The sequence below is a fragment of the Protobothrops mucrosquamatus genome, unplaced genomic scaffold, assembly GCF_001527695.2.
Source record: "Protobothrops mucrosquamatus isolate PMUCROS unplaced genomic scaffold, P.Mucros_1.0 scaffold420, whole genome shotgun sequence".
NCBI lineage: Eukaryota > Metazoa > Chordata > Lepidosauria > Squamata > Viperidae > Protobothrops > Protobothrops mucrosquamatus.
Window position 1 is genome coordinate 1 of NW_015386749.1, and position 14,541 is coordinate 14,541.

Sequence of the window (14,541 nt, forward strand, 5' to 3'; positions counted from 1 at the left end):
GTTTCAGTATGATGAAACCGACCTGTGGGCCGGCAGTTTGACACCCCTGTTCTAAACTGTGTAACACTATTAGGACTCCCTGCAGTAATTATGAACTCATAGCTGTTGTAATATTACCACTGATCATCACATATTATAATTGTATAATTCAATAATGGTTAAGTAATAATAAAAATTTAATAAGGCAGCTTTATTTAGAACAACTCTACCTTTTTCATCATCAAACATCTGCATCTGCTAATCCAGATCCTTGGTAAAGAGTCGATAGGTAGACAAAATGCCAAATCCAGTCTAAACATCTGACTGACTATGCAATGAAAAATGATTTATTTAATTATATATTACATAATTAAATAATGGATAAAACTTAACTGTTATACAATAAAGGTACATTACTTAGATATTTTAATAATAGGCACTTTCATAGCACTTTCTGAACCACTGAGGAGAGTTAGAATTCTACTTCCTCTATGGGTCAAATACGAGTGGAGGAGTACAGTACTGGAGAGCACGGTCATGATTCGGGCTATGTAGGCTGCTGCATTCACCCCTTGTTATTTAACTTTTATGTAGTTTTGCTGGGGGAGGTCATCCAATAGAGCTGGATGGACTTATTCATTTAATTAAAAGATTTACAGGCCTGCCCATCTTAAGACACAACTCTAGGTGACTCACAGCAGTAACAAAACAACAAATCACAAAACCATAAAAAACTAATTCCAAGAAGTAAAAAAAACCCCTATGCATACACACACAAAAGAATCCACATAATTTGAAAATAAATACAAATATTTATTAATATAATTAATAAATATTAACCAGATTTGTAAACAATTTACACATTCATGCTATATAAACATTCCATAATATATAAGCATTTGATATATACCATATAAATATATACATAGTCACACCACATATTTCTATGCAAATAAAAATTGAAGTATCTTCTCAGAAGTGGTTCTAGAGTTCATGGCTACCATGATGGCCATGACCAATCCAAGATTATGCAGAGCTTGACATGGAACAGTGGTCATTTTCTGCATCTGGTTTTCCTATCAGAGCAGTGGCTGTGTGATCTGAAATTGAGGGAGTTTTTGGTGTTTCTTTTGTCATGGTTATATCACACCCTGATTTCCATGGGATTTTCTAGAGTCGCTATCCATTGTGGACTCATTAGATTGGTCTGCTCCTGACAATTTGATGGACTTAGATGGGTTTCAGAGGGAACTCCTGTTACTCTGCTACAAGTTCCATCCAAAGTCTTAGTTGCTGCTTGCAACAGGGAGATGGCTGAGGAGTTGAATTAGATTGCACTCATGCTAACTACTCCTCTCTTAGGGATCCTGATACTCCCCTGTGGTTTATGGAGGAACTCAGGGAGTTGAAATGAGAGAAGAGACATCTAGAATAGGTATGTTCAACTGATGGTCCATGGGCTGCATGTGGCCCTGGACAGCTGGTAATGTGGTGCCACAAGAAATAATAAAAAATAAAGGAAATTTGTTATTTATATATATTAATTATATTATATATTTTAGATGCAGCCCAAGACAACTACTATTCACTCAATGCAGCCCGGGCAAATCAATAGATTGGATACCCATGATCTAGAGCATCACTAGCACTCAACCAAGAACAAGTCAATGAAAACATGGGTTAGAGCAAGTATGTCAAACTGCTGGCCCGTGGGTCGGATGTGTCACGTCGAAACTGCACCCACCCCATTGCTGGCAATGGGGAAAAAGTCCCAATACATCGAGCGACATCACGTGACATCGCGGGTTTGACATGCCTGGGTTAGAGTCACCATTAGAACCTACCTTGTGGCAGTAAGGTAGTACTTCTCCACTCTTATTGCATTCACAGAATGGTGCTCCACCGACCTTTTGGGTGACACAAACCCTCTTGTGCAGGGGCATGGAGAGCAATTTGTTTAGCACATACTAGATAAAATTGCTCCAATTTGCTTGCAGTTGGATGCTGGCCTTGCTGCATGACCAAAGGAGATGCCTGTGGTGGAGTCTTGCCTGGTTATTGGGAATGGTTTGAACCTGTTGGACCTGAGGAAATGGACTGAATGCTTCAAACTGTGAATTTAACCATCTGCTTTTTAGATTGATGCCCTCCTGGCTTTGAAAGTGGCCCAGGGTGTATGAGTGGGTTCTATCAGTGGTTAATTCTTCTTTGAGTGAGGAGATCGTTTCTTTACCTCTTAAAGAGACTTTGGTTTGCCCCTTCCTTCAGAAGCCATTGCTGGATCTCACTATTCTGCACAATTTTTGTCTAGTATCGAATTCCCCATTTTGAGACAAGGTGATTGTACAAAAAGTGGTTGTGCAAACAGCTTCAGAGGGCATTAGATAAAACAGATTATCTGGATCCTTTTCAGTTAAGATTCAGACCTGGGTCTGAAATGGCATTGGTCATGATTTGTATTGATCTCTGGCATGGGAAGATGGAAGTTGTGCATCCATCCTTGTGCTAAGTGACCTCTTGGGTGGCTTTTGATAACATCAACCATAATATCCTTCTGGACCAGCTCAGGCGATTGGGGTGTATAACATGGTGCTGTGCTAGTTTGTCTATTTCTTCAGTTTGCTGATGATACCCAACTGTACATATCTGCCCTTGAACACCTTATCCCAGTGCCTAGAGGCTCTCTGGATGGGAACAACAGGCTTCAATTGAATCCTAGCAAGATTATGGCTTTGGGGTTTGGGTCCTATCAGTTCTAGGACTGTGCCATCTTTGGCGCTGGATGGAGTGGCAATCTGGGGGTCTGCCTAGGTTCATGACTCCTGCTCAAAGAGAAGGTGGTGGTCATGGCTAGAGAGGCCTTTGCACAGCTTTGTGTTGTGCACCAATTGCATCCATTTCTGGATTGGGAGACTGTTCATGGTCACTCATGCCCTAGTCAGCTCAAAATTGGACTACTGGGTTATGTTAGAGTGTAGATGCACTCTACATGGGGCTTCATTAAAGTAGGAGTCCCCAACCCACATCCCTTCTCCCCTCCACTGCTGCCACTGCTGCTGCCAGGCCATGGAGCTGTAAAGATTGGGGACCATTGCATTAAAGAGTATCCAAAAGTTTCAATTAATGCACAATGTGGTGGTGCAGACAGTTATGTGTACTCCTAGAACTGCATTGGTTGTCAGTCTGTTTCCAGGTCCATTTCAAGGTACTAGTTTTGACTGTTAAAGCCCTTATAGGCATAGTGCCAGCTTATCTGAGAGACTTCCTCTCCCTGATTGCTTCAGCCTTTCCCATTAGATCTGGAAGGGACGGTACATTATGGGTTCCGTCAGCCAGGATACTGCATTTGGTGGGTCCAGGAGGTAGACTGTCTCTGCCATGGTGCTCTTTTTGTGGAACATTCTCCCCCTCCCCCCCCTAACATTAACCTTGGTCCTTCCTTGCTATCTCTCAAGAACTGGTTATGTCATCAGGCTTGGGGATTTGTATATATATATATTTTTTAAAAAGATAATATTCTTATTTTAATTTTTACTTTTTATCCTGTTTTTATCTATTTGTTGCTGCATTCAATTGTTGTACACCATCCAGAGTCACTTTGTGCAAGATGAGTGGCCATATAAATGCAATAGATAAATACACAAGTAAACAAAGGATTTTTAAAATGATATAACAAAAAATAAAGTCTAATGTGAATAAAATAATCTTTAACTAAATCATTCTTCAAAATCTTTGCTACTGCACTAATGTCTAAGTCAATACTATCTTCTGCGCTTTTAAACATGACTGAAAGAAAAATCAAGTTTAATTTTCTAAAGCTTTTGAAAATAAAAAATTCAGTAACTAAGAAGAAAGACAATTAATTTCTTATGTTATAAAGGATCTTCATGTTTCCAAGTGTCCTATTCCTCATTAACCTCCTTGCTCCTACATTTCCTATATTTATATATTGTGCAAACCAATCTGTGGAAGGCCAAGCATGATCTGTCTTTCCCAATTTGAATAAAATGTTTATTATTTTCTTACACTGAAACAAACTTTAATATTCTTCTGTAATTCCTATTAATTGCAGTGGGCTTGTACAAGAGAACTTTCTAAAGATTATGTTTTATATTTGGATAATAAAGGTAACATTTACATTAATATTTCATTTCCCAACAGTTCATTGCATAATGAATGGTTCATTGTATAATATACCTCTTCTTTTATTTTCTCTATCAGCAATCAGAAGACATGCAATTGCTTGGAAGAAAATGGCAACTTTTGACCAGGTATAGATTTCTTTTAAGAAAGTATGGTACCTGAACTGCTGCACTATACAGTATAAATATTGAATTAAACAAAACGTCTTACCAATCTGTCACATAGAATAAAGTTAGCAAATAAGATTTAGTGAGGAACAAATCTGAAAGAATTAACACTTGGATCCAATGCTTAAAAAATAGAGAGAATTGGTCCACTGTATCTGCAACCCTGCACAGTAAATTCTCACTTACCCTGTGGGTGATTTTTTTGCCATCCTTGACTTCTACTGCCAAACCAAGATCAGACAATCGGCAATGACCATTATCATCCAGGAGGATATTTTCTGGCTTCATGTCCCTGTAGACAATTTTGATGGAGTGGAGGTGCAGTATCCCACAGATAATCTGAGCTGAGTAGAACATGACTCTGTCCTTTTCCAAGCCTCTTTCACCCACATTGTAAATGTGATATTTAAGGTCCCCACCATTCATGAGGCTCATGACGAGACATAAAGCGGTTTTACTTTGAAAAGCGTAGGCCAGCCTGACAATGAAACGACTGTTGACTTTTTCAAGTATCTCCTTTTCAAGAAGAGCCATACTTTCACCCTTTTTTTTCTTCAATCTTTTCTTGTCCAGCTTCTTACAGGCATACATCTTCCCGGTACATTTCACCTGGACAGCACAAACCTACAGCATGTTCCATGCAAAAGGAAAAAGTCCAAGTGAGCCATTTATATCGGGAAGCAGAGAGATGGCAATGACAATTCTGAAGTGCTTTAGTGCTAACTTGAAAATAAGGTCCCTTGCCTGGAATATATCCTTCTAGCCTTTCTACACACTTAAAGTATAAGTAGTATAACACTATATATGTTTAAAACTATTTAAAAGTAACACATTATATTTTGCATTTTGTCTTGCCTGTTACAAGTTGTCGTAACTGCTTATACTGTATAAGCAGAAAGGTGAGGAATACATTTCATAAACAAATAATAGAATTATTTACTATCCCGTGAAAAATAAAAAGATGATTTCATATAAGCAACTCTGAGCCAATTAAAGGGAGAGCTACATATTGCTCCTGAATACATATTACTGCAGGGAAAATAACCAGTGAAAAGCACTAAAACAGGGATATATGACAAGAAACCTTGTTTGTGCAAGAACATAGCTAGTGTCCCATGGTCTAATGAATTTATTTAAGTATCAAAGCTCATCTATATACACAGCATGTAGATTAAGTAACTGCTCCTTACCTCTCCAAAGCCTCCCTTGCCTAATACTCGGAACTCTTCAAAGAATTTATCATTTATAGGTTGCTTCTCATAGCTTTTCCACTGCAAGAATTTCTCATAGAATTGACTGGTCCGGAAGCCTTCAAAGGGTTTTCCCTTAAGAAAGGTTTTTGTCTCTTCCCTGGCCAACTGCAGGATGTTCTCAAAATCATTTGCGGAGGCTGACTGGCACTTGTTGGATAGGTCTGTACTAAGATATTTCAAGTAAGTATTGCTAACATTCTTCAGATACATGTTGACCATGCCCTCTAGGAGACTATTCTTGATGCTTTCTTCTGATACTTCCCAAACAGCAATTTCATCCAAGAATTCTTGGGCCAACTGGTATTCAGGCAGAGTCGCCACGTAGTCTTTGAAAAATGTCTTGCCAATGGGTTGTTGCTCACAAATGCTCTCATAGTCCATAGAAATGAAACTCTTGATTTCAACACATTCCTCAACCTTAGGTAGGTTAATGCTCTTGCGCCGCTTTTGCATATCCTTGGCGTCCACATCTCCAGACTTCCTGGCCTGTAAGTATGCTGTGTTGGCAATCAGATTATCAAGTCCCCCCATATCACACATCTTAGCAATCAATTGGAGTAGCAAACCTTGCTGAGGTAAAAACACTGGGGAACCTTGCAGTATTTCTCTGGGTTTTGCTTTTTTGTGCCACTGCCCGGTTACATGTATAAGCTTCAGAGAATAGGAGGGAGACTGCTGGCTCCAGTATTAAATACCTCTGAAGGATTTTCACTAATACCTTTAAGGTGTATGTACCATTTGTGGAAAATGGCTAGTAAGAGGTTTCTCTGTAAGGAGCTTTAGGTTTGCTATCTATAGCTAAAGGGATGCCATCCCAGGAAAAGCTCCTCACTACTTCCACCACCATCTAGTGTTCATTTCTCAGTTCGAGTCTACAATTTATGTCTAGAAATGCTAGGTCATTCTATATACTCCCTATTTTAAAAGCAGTTTTGATATCAGTATCTTCATTAAACCAGCCAAAACACATGGCACCATAGCACACTCTAAAAAAACAGCTATGCAAAGTAGGCCCACCATAACTGCAAAACTGTCTTTAAGCCAAATAGGATTTTCAGGATTCACAAAAGTTTAACTGCCTTCAGAGTTTTCAAACAGCAATTTTGGTAAGGAAGAATAATGATTTTTAGTGATCACAATTCAGTTTAAACTAGACCTATTTTATGAAGAATTTATCCAAATAAATACTAATATTATAAGCTGCGTCTTTATAGTCCACTAAAGGCTTTCTCCTGTCATCTACAGTTCCTTTACAGGAATTCAAATAAATTTAGGAAAAGTATATGTAAATAAATATTTATAAAGATTCTATAAATTATAGGTCCATATGGTTCAAACCAGACAATCTCAATTTCTCACAACCTGGCAGGAAAAGAAATATCTCACATTAGTTTAGAACAAATCTGGTAGCTGACATTAAAAACAATTCTTGGCAGCATTTTTTTTTAATTCAGCACTTGAACTAATGGGATTACAAACGGAGCTGGTAGCAATCTCTAAATTTAGAAATGTCTCACACTTCATTATAAGAAACTGTTTGATTTAATGGCTCTCATATTATTTTCCAATGGGCTCAGTGTACATATTAACACCATACAAAGATAAATGTTCTTGTTCTCATTTGGATTTACCTGTCACTCTGATGTTATGCTAGTAAAAAATTCCAATAATTTCAGGCAAGTGTACTTAAGAATACAAAATGTTCACAACAGTTGCCAATGGATACACCATTTCTGGAATATAATATTAATTTGAACACAATAAATGCTAATTGCTGTTTAGAAATAACAATAATTAATTAGAAAATTATTTAATATCACTTCAAAGCTAGTTCAGTACAAATACAATGCCAAAGCATGCTTTGTGCAAAGCACTATGTCAAATTGCTTAATGTTCTAGCTCTCTCTCTTTCTCTCTCTCTCTCTCTCCCCCCCCTCTCTCTGTGTATGTTTTAAGCAAGTCCTTTTTTAACTATGATGTCAAACAACTATACAGGTACTTATGACCACAACTGAACCCAAAATTTCTGTTGCTAAGTGAAACATTTGTTAAGTGAATTTTGCCCCATTTTATGATCTTTTTTGCCACAATTGTTAAGTGAATCATTGCAGTTATTAACCTAGTAAAATGGTTGTTAAGCGAATCTGACTTTCCCATTGACTTTGTTTGTAAGGTCGCAAAACATGTCACAAAAAAGGATTAAAATAAGTAATGTCTGAAGCATTTCAATTAATCATAAAACCCAAATATTAAGAAGTTGTATTAAGAATTTATGTGAGTTATCTTGTTTTCCTTTCCCTTCTGTTGTTATTTGGAGATGAGATTTGTCTGAAAGCAATAATTATATTTTTTATTGATCTCACAGGTGCTCTGAAAGCATTTTAGCTGAAGGAAAAGATATAGATATATTAAGTACATAAACCCCAACTACTTCAAAACTATTATTTTCAAATGTACAGCCTAGATGTCAATTCGAAAATGTTGTCTTTTAGCAAATTCTGCCTATCTCTACCAGAGAAAAAACCCCAATATTAAATGAAACAGATAAATATATAATTTCCTATTTATTGTACTTTCTAGTTTATGTTTGCAAGTTTAAACTTTTTAATATGAACTATTAATATTTTAAATATATTACCTTATGGACAAATAACTTACACATTTCACAAGGATAAAAGATTTAATTGCGTGTGAAGAAAGTACATACTTTGAAAAGGCAGTCAATTCAATTTTAACTTAAAGCACTATAACAAGCATTTATCAATACCTAAAGAAATAATAAAACCAAAATAAAAACAATGCACCTCAATTATTAACTAATAACTTCATGTTGAGAAAAATAGCAATATTTCAAGCTGAAATTGCTCATATTAATAATTATAGATCTATAAGTCCTAAATAATTCTCAAACAATGAAGTGTTCATATTAAATATTTACATATATTCTTAAATACTGCAGCTAAGTTCCTGATGGAAGATTTTTAGACAAAAAAAACCCAGTAAACTTATACAAAAATTTCAAATCCAAGTCCCTATGTAGACATAAATAAATACGATGGATTTCGCCACACTGTGACTTCCTTCATAGAGAAAGTATACCATTAGTTGTATATCATTTCAAACAATTTTGGTGCAATAGCTGAAAACAGTGTTATTTGCCTATTCTTTGGACTACCCAGTCCTGCTGGCAGAGAGGGCAACGGTTGTTCTGTTTCACCCATAGCGACATGCAGCAATTGTGGAAGGAATGATTACACTCTCCCCAGACCACTAAAAGAAAAAGAAAAGCAACTTGAGACAATATGTTATTCAAAGTGTAAACCCTGCTCTTAACATTATACATTCCTAAATTTAAAAAAAAATACTGAGTAAATATGCAGAACTTTTCATATTCCTACATATCCTACAGTATTGTACAATATATTTGAGCAGTTAATATGTATGAACTGCATACATAGTGCCCCTAAGTCTTCATGGACTTTAGCATTCACCTTTTCTGCTCCTTTCTCTATGACTAGAACAAAGGACAAACCATGATTCCATTCATTTTTCAGATTACTGGCTTCTTATAAAGCATCAATGGTTTGTTTAAAGAAACTTCTAACTAGTTAAATAAGTCATTCACGTAAGTGCCGATACTTTGTTTCCTAATAAAATGTTCTTTAAGCAAGAATTCTTGCCTTGAAGTTCTTTTACTGGTTTCATCTATCGGAACCATGACACATGTCTTATTTAGTAATATATATATTTTAAAGAATGCTTTTTTTTTGTAAATTGCCAAGGTGTAAGGCATCAAAATCCAATGTTTCAGTCATTAGAAAAATATGTATGTATAGCAGTTACAATCTGGGTAAGACTGTAGCATTAGTAAATAATTTCTCCATTAACACAGAAAGTGTGGGAGAAAGGGAAAGAGCACCATGCATCTTTTGGTCTTCCTCACATATTATTATTTTTACATCTGAGGTAGACATGCATGCCATACTAAATCTTTACATGTGGATTCTTTATCAGATCTATTGGATATCTAATTGCATTGTAGGAACACTCTAGACTTGTTTTCAAACTCCCCCAAATCCATAAATTAAGCACTGACAAGGAATCAATTTCAGTTGGAAAACATTAAGTGTATATAAGAACCTAACAGTTATTTTAATTTAAATTTGGCAGTTCCATATTTTAAATGTTCCACCTATGATTCATATAAATGATTCTGAATAAACATCCTCTCCAAATCCTGAAACTTCCTTCAGACATAGAAAATAAGTTATGAAATGAAATTATTCTCTTTAGTTTAAAATGATGCTTAACTGTTTCAACAAAACCTTTTAAAAACAAAAAACAGATATAGGAAAGAAGTAGCAACTATTATTTTTCTAATTAAATACTAATGCAACTAGCTTTGTATCGATACAGATTAACCTAATATTTCTAAGTGTTTTTTACAATATATTCAAGAGACACTTTACTAAATATGTTTGCTTGAAGTTTTAAAAAGGCCCCCACTAAGATAAAGCCTTTTAGCGAATAACAACAGAAAGCAACCAAAAACATACCAACGCAATCTTCTTGTTTGTTTTCAGCTTGACATCTAAGACAGGCATCTAGATGTAAACAAGAACAAGACTGTTATATTTTAGATGCAACATTAGTAAGCAGCTTTCTAAATAATCTACAATTCACTAAAAACATTTACAGAGTATGGAGACTATATTATGAACTGATTTATAACCTAATTTACCCTAAATCATGCCCTTCTATTCATCTAACTTCATCTATGTTATGAATTTTACTACTTTCAATTAAATTGCAGATAGCTTTTAAAAACTAGCATAATTATATATAAACTATATAAAAGTATATAAACACTAGTATATTATAATTTAGTATATTAAAAATTAATATAATTATATATTTGATAAGCTGCATGTCCCTTATGCTTCAAAAATGACATAGCATAATTCTCTTTTTAATAGGATGTGGGGTGTTACTAAAGATTTACGAATGATCAAATTAGGGCAGTGACAAGATAATATAAAAGTGTTATTAAAGCAAACAAAAGTATGTGGCTTTCCTTTATTTTTACCAACAGGTTTATAAAAAGAAATATACTATGTGCCTAATAATACTTAATTTTATGCCAATTCTTGGTATATACCAAGTGATACTTGGTATCACTTCCCAAAGTGCCATGCATTAAATATATTGGAGCAATACATACACCTGTGGTGCACACAAATATATAACAAGATTAATTATGCAGGAAACCATACATTTCAGATTACCTAAATTCATCCTAAAGACACAAAATGTGACTTTTGACACTGGAGTACTGATTTGTGTGATCCAAGCAACCTGATAAGCCTTTTCTAAATTTTATTAAAAGGCATATATTTTGTGAGTTGCAGTCACTTCCACTATATAAAATAGTATGGTTATTAATAACCATAGTAAGACTTGGAAAAGGCTTACTATAGATTAACACAACTTTTCTCCTACAATGAAACTGAACAGTATCAACCAGCTATATAATTTGGATATTTTTTGACATTCCTGAAAGATCAGCATATGCTAGTGAAAAGAAATAACTAAGATACCTGTCACATTGTACTCTGACCAAAGACCTGTTTGAATTACTCAGTACACATAAATTCACACGATCAATATTTAATTGATTTGCAATTTAATGAATTAATCAATTTTTTACATAGTGTGAAAGACTTGAGCCATAAACTAATCATACAAATTGAATCCCCACAGCATAGTTTGAGGTGTGGTGCAAACGTAGCTATATGCTCAAACCATGTTACTACCATCTTCTTATGCTTTTATAGGAACAGAAAAAGTTTACACATCCAGGAGGAATACTGTAGAGACTAACATGAAAAGACATACAGCAAGCAGATCCAGTTTGGTTTACATGAATTGAGCACTGCAGCTGTGCATTCTACAATTTCAGCTGCTGTGTGTTAAAAAATATATTTGAAGCCTATCGTCGTTATTTTTATACGTTCATTTCATATGCAGATTTACTGCGAATCGTAGGCTACAGAACACCTCTTAAAGCGTTTTGTTACATGAATAAATTATATTAACTGTGGGCTTCCTGAAAATGCCTCTATTAGGGGCTTACTAAAGATCCAGCTAAATCCAGTACCTAGGAAGGATATCTCAATACTTAAATGTGGTTTTTTTTTTAAAAAAAGAGGTGGGGATTGGCATCATTGGTTTACAATGTTTCTCAGTTACCTCTTGAACCCAGGAACCTTGTGCTATGTTGGATAGGAAATAGATTTCCCACCCCGAAATATCTAATTTTATGCATCCCACGAAATGATATCAGAAGGCATTAATGATGGCCCAAACGTAGCCTGGCTTTTCTACCAGTTACACTAAATTGAGGAGAAAGGGGAAACGACGAAAGAGTAGAGCAGAGGTAGTCAACCTTGGCTCTTTTATGACTCGTGGACTTCAACTCCCAGAATTCCTGAGCCAGCTAAGCTGGCTCAGGAATTCTGGGAATTGAAGTCCACGAGTCATAAAAGAGCCAAGGTTGACTACCCCTGGAGTAGAGCAAAAAAGAAGAGACAATCCGGGAAGGCAAGCAGCCTGGAAAGGACATGCCCACCGACCCCTTTGAACTAAGACTGCGTGTCGACAGCGCCTGCCGGCGCCCGAAGGCCTCCTTCATTAACGCCGCTAGCATCGGGGAAGGGCCGCTCAATCGTCGACTCCAAACCCCGGAAGAGTACCGGGGAAGGTGGAGGAGAATGCGGCGACGCGGTCTTGGCCCCGGCGCGGCCCATTCCCGTTCCAGGAGAGCACAGTGGAGATGCGGCCTTCCTTTCCGACCGAGCCTGCCTGCCGCCACTCCGCTTACCCATGACCTGCACCCGGCAGATGGCGCAGGTGTCGCACTCGACGTCCCAGCTCCACATGGCCACGGCGTTCCACTTCTTCAGCGAGAACATTTTGTCGACGCCGCCAGCTTTGGCGCCGGAAGAACCCGAGTGAGTAGTAGAGATGCCGGGCTCGTCTCCGTCCTCCACGTCGGCCATGGCTGGGGGCGGGAGGAGGCGGTGGCGAAGGCGGCTCGGCTGCCCCGCCCGGCTCCTCCGGCGCAGCTCCGCCCCGCCCTTCCCCGGGGCAGCCCGAGGAGTCCCAGACCACCAAGCGGGCAACGTTGAGCCCGGCGGCAGGAGAGTCTGCGAGGCGTGATTTGCTTTAGAACGGGGCTTTTCAACCTTTTCACCCATTGTACCACTTTTAGGATATAGCAACATCCGAGTACCACCAGTCGCCTAGCAAGGTGTCAAAAACTTGATGACCCCCCCCCCAAAAAAAAGAAAGGAAAAAAGTGATAAAGTACAGGTAGTCCTCGACTTACAACAGTTCGCTTAGTGACTGTTCAAAGTTACAAGTGCCCCCCCCCAAGCCACAGCCGAGCAAGACACCTGCCCGCCCACCCGGCCACGCTCTTCCTCCTGTCCGAGGTTTTCATTGTTGTGAGCGTTTCTGTTGAGGATTGGGGGTGGGGTGGGGGGGTGTTTGGTTTTTATTCCCCCCCCCCGTCTGCTGGGTGGTTGGTCACTTCACATGACCCTGGGACACTGTGACCGTCATAAATATGAATCAGTGGCCAAGCATCTGAATGTAAATCACAAGACCCTGGAGATGCTGCAACATTCCAGCTGATCGGCGCTTCTTCTGGGCTCAGCAGAAGCATCAGGATCAGCGCCGAGCTACAGCTGGGGCCTGGCGCTGATCCTGGCGCTTCCGCTGAGCCCTGACAGTCCCGAAGAAGCGCCGATCAGCTGGAAAGCGGCACTGATCTGGGCGCTTCCGTTCAGCCCTGACAGCCCTGCAGCTCCAGCCATCTCTCACTCAGGCTTGTGCGGTGCTGCCACCGGTTCAGCTCATTCCCCTTCCCCGCTACCACTTTTCTAGGATGGTCACATACCACCTGCCAGGTGCCAATGTACCACAGGTGGTACCCGTACCACTGGTTGAAAAGCCCTGCTTTAGAAAAACAAGGGTTTAAAGGCGACTTAAACGTAGCGGCGTGAGGTCTGGATGAGATTAAGTTAGCATTCCTAAACTATGGTGATAGCGATGTGGATTTGCAGCGCTAACGCGGGGCTGTTCAGTTGAATGTGGTCATTTAAGATCCATTTGAAGTGCTGTGCTTTTGCCCACAAATAAGTGGCTTTGGATCATCTTCAACAATAAACAAATGAATAAGTAAAGCTTTGGATTTCATTGTTCAAATTAGGTTCCCTTTATCTAGTTTTAGCATTTGTGTAGAGAACAGTTTACATTGTAGGATCGCTTTATGCAGAAATATTGACCATACAAAAGAGTTCACAAACTTTTAAGCAACAATCATGCAAGAGAAGAAAATGAATGCTTTTGTCATTAAACTTGCAAGCAGGATTCAAATTCCAGTTCCCCAAGCCAGGAGTGGCATCTTCTGAAGAATAGTAGTACGGTAGTAGTTTCAATCAGACGTTTCTCTGAAGTAGCAGCCTGAGCGCACATCTCTTGTTGAATATGGTAGTTTGTCATTGTTTTTACTGTTTATGAGAATTGGACACTCTTATGATAACTGTTCTCCAGCTGATGCAATTCTTGCAAAAGGGGAGCATTCCCTTGACGAACCAGGGATCTAGTGGGCATACATATATTCCTCCATTTCCAAAATACTGTTATTTGGTGAAACATGTTAGCAATAGCACTTAGACTTATATACTGCTCCATAGTGTTTTCCAGCATTCTCTGAATGGTTTACAACAGGGGTCCTCAACCTTGGCAACTTTAAGACTTGTGGACTTCAACTCCCAGAATTCCTCAGCCAGCTTTGCTGGCTGAGGAATTCTGGGAATTGAAGTCCACAAGTCTTAAAGTTGCCAAGGTTGAGGACCCCTGGTTTACAATGTCAGCATATTTGCCCCTAACAATCTGGGGTCTCGTTTTACCAACCTCAGAAGGATGGAAGGCTG

At 38.3% G+C, this 14,541-nt stretch overlaps 2 protein-coding genes across 3 annotated transcripts; both read right to left on the reverse strand.

The window, feature by feature from the left end:
- Positions 1 to 4,030: 4,030 nt before the first annotated feature.
- GRK7 (G protein-coupled receptor kinase 7) lies at positions 4,031 to 6,311 on the reverse strand. Its single transcript, XM_015816307.1, has 2 exons — positions 5,480 to 6,311; positions 4,031 to 4,913 (listed from the first exon to the last, which is right to left on the reverse strand). Exons 1-2 carry the CDS (start codon positions 6,080 to 6,082, stop codon positions 4,329 to 4,331), a joined length of 1,188 nt encoding a protein of 395 aa, XP_015671793.1. The 5' UTR covers positions 6,083 to 6,311; the 3' UTR covers positions 4,031 to 4,328.
- A 1,892-nt stretch (positions 6,312 to 8,203) lies between these two features.
- RNF7 (ring finger protein 7) lies at positions 8,204 to 12,608 on the reverse strand. Of its 2 annotated transcripts, none has more exons than XM_015816308.1 (3): positions 12,423 to 12,608; positions 10,099 to 10,146; positions 8,204 to 8,812 (listed from the first exon to the last, which is right to left on the reverse strand). In XM_015816308.1, exons 1-3 carry the CDS (start codon positions 12,598 to 12,600, stop codon positions 8,694 to 8,696), a joined length of 345 nt encoding a protein of 114 aa, XP_015671794.1. In that variant the 5' UTR covers positions 12,601 to 12,608; the 3' UTR covers positions 8,204 to 8,693. The 2 variants fall into 2 exon arrangements, with proteins under 2 accessions (XP_015671794.1, XP_029140036.1); XM_029284203.1 differs by having other exon boundaries at positions 8,756 to 8,812; positions 12,430 to 12,608.
- Between the last annotated feature and the right edge of the window lie 1,933 nt (positions 12,609 to 14,541).

Bases quoted from the DNA above. Each gene is read 5' to 3' on its own strand.
- GRK7 (XM_015816307.1), bottom strand. From the start codon at position 6,082: ATGTGTGATATGGGGGGACTTGATAATCTGATTGCCAACACAGCATAC. The intron at 4,914-5,479 runs GTAAGGAGCAGT...AACATGCTGTAG, and splicing joins GCAAGGGAGGCTTTGGAGAG to GTTTGTGCTGTCCAGGTGAA.
- RNF7 (XM_015816308.1), bottom strand. From the start codon at position 12,600: ATGGCCGACGTGGAGGACGGAGACGAGCCCGGCATCTCTACTACTCAC. The intron at 10,147-12,422 runs GTAAGCGGAGTG...GTTTACATCTAG, and splicing joins CTGCCGGGTGCAGGTCATGG to ATGCCTGTCTTAGATGTCAA. The intron at 8,813-10,098 runs GTATGTTTTTGG...TTTTTCTTTTAG, and splicing joins CAAACAAGAAGATTGCGTTG to TGGTCTGGGGAGAGTGTAAT.